Source organism: Drosophila nasuta, unplaced genomic scaffold, assembly GCF_023558535.2.
Source record: "Drosophila nasuta strain 15112-1781.00 unplaced genomic scaffold, ASM2355853v1 ctg32_pilon, whole genome shotgun sequence".
NCBI classification, from domain to species: Eukaryota; Metazoa; Arthropoda; class Insecta; order Diptera; family Drosophilidae; genus Drosophila; species Drosophila nasuta.
In genome coordinates this window covers 267,779-271,930 of record NW_026869516.1, presented here as the reverse complement: position 1 = coordinate 271,930, position 4,152 = coordinate 267,779, and the positions used below count along the sequence as shown (strand labels likewise).

Genomic DNA, 4,152 nt, shown 5'->3' with positions numbered 1-4,152 from the left:
GCTACATTTCGAGACATCGCAACGAGCCTCGTCAGCTGATGCGTCTGCCGCTTTGCAGCCTCAAGCGTCCACCTCTCTTGCTGCTCAATGTCTTCGTTCTGATGCTGTGCTCTTGGGTACTGTTGTTGTTTGGCTTAAGAGTCGTGCTGGGTCGTTCGTTCCTTGTCGTGCTCTGCTGGATTCCGGTTCGCAAGTGCACATGATGACGTCCAATTTAGCCCAACAGTTACAATTAAAACGGACGCGATCAGATGCTATGATTTCTGGCCTCGGGGACACAGACGTTTCTGTTGAAGGATGCACGGTCAATGTTTGTATGCGCTCTTGCATCACCGACTACTCGGTCAACTTTCAAGCTGTTGTGGCATCGACAATCACCAACAGCCAGCCGAACTTTGCTATTGACATCGACGGTTGGGCAATTCCATCCAACATTCAGCTAGCTGATCCTGCCTTCAATCGTCCGCAGCGCGTGGACCTGCTGATTGGTGCAAGCCTATTCTACGGTTTGTTATGTGTAGGACAAATAGGCCTTGGATATGGATTGCCTATCCTTCAGAAGACCCGCCTTGGTTGGATCGTTGCTGGTGGTGGTGACAGTACGACGCACACAGCATTGATGGCAGCGCAAAGGGTTCTGAAAGTAGTAACGATCAAGCAGATGCCAGCCTAAATGAGCTTGTTCGCCGTTTTTGGGAAGTCGAGAGCTGCGAGTATGTGGCCACAAGGCTTAGTAGGGAGCAGAAGGATTGCGAAGAGCATTGTCGCAAAAATGTTATTCGGCTACCATCCGGTGAATACTCCGTAACATTGCCAATGAAGTCTAGTGTTCTAGTGTTTCTCAATCTGAAGCGCAAATTGCAGCGGCATCCTGATCTTAGGATGCAATACTCATCATGTATTGAAGAATACTTGAAGTTGAATCATATGTCGCGTGTTCCTGCTGAGCCCATTGAGCGTTGCAAGTATTTTCTGCCACACCACTGCGTGCTAAAGGCCGATAGCACGACAACAAAGCTTCGTGTTGTGTTCGATGGTTCGGCAGCGACATCCACTGGATATTCGTTAAATGAGGTTATGATGGCTGGTCCTGTTATACAGGACAAATTGATGCATATACTTCTTCGCTTCCGTACATATCTGGTGGCACTAACAGGGGATATATGCAAGATGTATCGATGTGTGCGCATGGCTTCAGCAGATAGCTATTATCAATGCATCTTATGGCGCGATTCGCCTGATAAAGAGCTGCAGATTTTCAAGCTGGACACCGTTACTTATGGCACGAAGGCAGCGTCATTTTTGTCGGTTCGTGCAATGCATCAGCTGGCGCATGATGAAGCAGGCTCGTTTCCGGTTGGATCTGTTGCTTTGAAGAATGAGTTCTACGTGGACGATTTTATATCTGAAGGCGATTCAGTTGCTGAGGTTAAGGTCAAGCTGCAGGAAACCGCTGCAATTCTAGCTCGTGCAAACTTCAAACTCAGGAAATGGTGTTCCAGTCATGCCGAAGTATTGTCGGAGATAGCTGACGACGAGAAAGAGTCGTACATGAGGTTCAGCGATGGTAGTGAAATCACAAAAACTCTTGGCTTAGCGTGGGATCCCTCATCGGATCGGCTGCTGTTCTCGCTGTCGTTCTTAGAAGCTGGTTCCAAGCCGTGCAGGCGGTCTGTCTTAGCCACAATTGCACGATTTTATGATCCGCTAGGACTTCTTGGACCCGTCATGACAAAGTCCAAAATATTTCTACAGCAGCTCTGCAAGGATAAGTTGACATGGGATGAGAGTTTGCCTTTGCAGCGATACACAGCCTGGGTAGAAATGTGCAGCAGCTTTAATTCCATTTCTAGTCTTTCATTCCCGAGAGCTATTCTTGCTGCTGGGTGCCGTGTCGAAGTTCATGGATTTTGTGATGCCAGCGAAGAGGCCTACGGCGCTTGAGTATATGTAGTGTCCAGTGGACGCACTTCTCAGAGTCAGCTGTTGTGCTCTAAATCCAGAGTCGCACCACTCAAAACTATATCAGTTCCCAAGCTGGAATTATGCGGTGCTTATCTTCTGGCCAAACTGCTTCAAGCAGTTAAAAACCTGGGTTTTCTTGATGGGGAGTTCTTTTGCTGGAGTGATTCATCGGTGGTACTCTCATGGATAAAGGATGATCCGTACAAGTTCAACGTTTTTGTGGCAAATCGCGTAGCGTCTATTCAGGATCTTACAGTCAACATGAAATGGCAACATGTTCCCACGGCTTTGAACCCTGCCGACGTACTCTCCAGAGGTACAACTCCAGAATGTTTAGCAGAGTCCAAGATATGGTTCATGGACCGGAGTTTCTTGTTGGAAATCGAGATGAATGGCCTTCACAACGCTGCTTAGAGTCGTCAACGTTGGAAATGCGTAGTAAGGTCATGATAGCCACGTCTCCGTATGATGATATCACTCTTCGTTGCAAGTACCTTAACACGTTTGCCTCAATGCAGCGCGTATATGCGTTTGTGTTTAAATTTGTGAATCGTATAAAGCATCCAGGCCTCAACGTGGTAGATGTCAACAAAGGCACATGGCTGCTACTGCGAATGGTGCAGTTGTCAAATTTATGGAGTGATGTCAAGGAGATTCGTTCGAAAGGCTTCGTCAAGAAATCGAGCTCAATCGCTTCTTTGTTGCCGTTCATCGACCAATTTGGACTTCTGCGTGTTGGCGGTCGGCTAGCCAATTCAACTCTTCCCTACGATGCTCGCCATCCTATTATATTACCTCGACGCCATCCCATTACGTTGGCACTTATCGCTCACCATCACAAAAAGAATCTTCACGTTGGAGCTAGAGCATTATTAGCAAAGATTCGGTTACAATATTGGCCGATTGGCGGACTGCGAACTGTGTCGAAGGTTGTTCGCAATTGCATCGAATGCTTCCGGGCCAAGCCCACTGTGCTCGAACCAATTATGGCTAGCCTTCCGAAGGAACGCTTTCTGAATTCTCGTGCCTTTGCAATAAGCGGAGTGGACTACTGCGGGCCGTTTTACTATAAATCTGAAGTTCGGAACAGACCCCCAATCAAATGCTACATCAGCGTATTCATCTGCATTGCTAGCAAGGCTATTCATCTGGAGTTGGTGAAGGATTTGACAACTGCCGCCTTTCTGGGAGCGCTAAAAAGATTCGTGTCACTTCGTGAGAGGCCTAATCAGATTTGGTCCGATAATGCGACTAACTTTGTCGGGGCCAAAAATGAACTTCATGATGTCAAGAAACTTCTCCTCAGCGATCCTCATAAGGAGTCAGTTCATCGGGTGTGCCTGATGGACAACATCGAGTGGAAGTTTATTCCTCCTCGTTCCCCACATTTTGGTGGACTATGGGAAGCAGCAGTCAAGAGCGTAAAGCACCATCTGTATCGCTCTGTTGGTCGCTCTATTCTCAACTACGATGAGCTTCGCACGCTGGTTTGCCAAATAGCGGCAATAATTAATAGTCGTCCATTGCTATCCATTTCAGAGAGTCCTGACGATTTGGATGTGCTGACTCCCGCTCATCTATTGTTTGGTGGTCCTCCAACCGTGATTTTTGAGCCCGACCTAACTATGCTGGACTACAATCTGTTGGATGGTTGGCAGCGTGTCACTCAGTTGCAGCAGGTCTTCTGGGCTAGATGGCGGGAGGAGTATCTGACTCTTCTCCAGCAAAGATCGAAGTGGCGCACTCCTGATCGTCGTCTCCAAGTCAGCGACTTGGTCTTGGTGAAGGACGAAAATTTGCCTCCTCTTCGGTGGCCGCTAGCCCGTATCATGGCGCTCATCCCTGGCAAGGACGGCGAGTGTCGAGTTGCCGACTTAAAGACGACGTGTGGCAGCACCCGGAGAGCCATAAACAAACTCTGTCTACTGCCCCTGAAGGATGATGTTGAAAGATAGGCTTTCAACGGCGGGAGTATGTCGGGAGCAGCAGACAGCGCATGTTAATGCAATGCTGTGACAGCGTCTACCAGCAGCGCTGCATCTGCCGGCAGCGCTGTATGCTCTCTGTTAGAGATCGCTTGCAGTTCGATCGGCTAATTGTTTGTTTCTCTTGCTTTGTCTTTCAATTGTTACTCTGTTGTATATTTTGTCGGTGGCGAAGCTTGAAAGTGTTCAAGTCACAGCCAAA

General features: G+C 48.2%; 2 protein-coding genes across 2 annotated transcripts; both read left to right on the top strand.

Annotated features, from left to right (window-relative positions):
• Positions 1-256: 256 nt before the first annotated feature.
• Positions 257-1,944, top strand: LOC132797921 (uncharacterized). Its single transcript, XM_060809675.1, has 2 exons — positions 257-517; positions 601-1,944. Exons 1-2 carry the CDS (start codon positions 257-259, stop codon positions 1,942-1,944), a joined length of 1,605 nt encoding a protein of 534 aa, XP_060665658.1.
• A 371-nt stretch (positions 1,945-2,315) lies between these two features.
• Positions 2,316-3,920, top strand: LOC132797920 (uncharacterized). Its single transcript, XM_060809673.1, has one exon. The coding sequence runs from the start codon at positions 2,316-2,318 to the stop codon at positions 3,918-3,920; it is 1,605 nt and encodes a 534-aa protein (XP_060665656.1).
• The last annotated feature ends 232 nt before the right edge of the window (positions 3,921-4,152 follow it).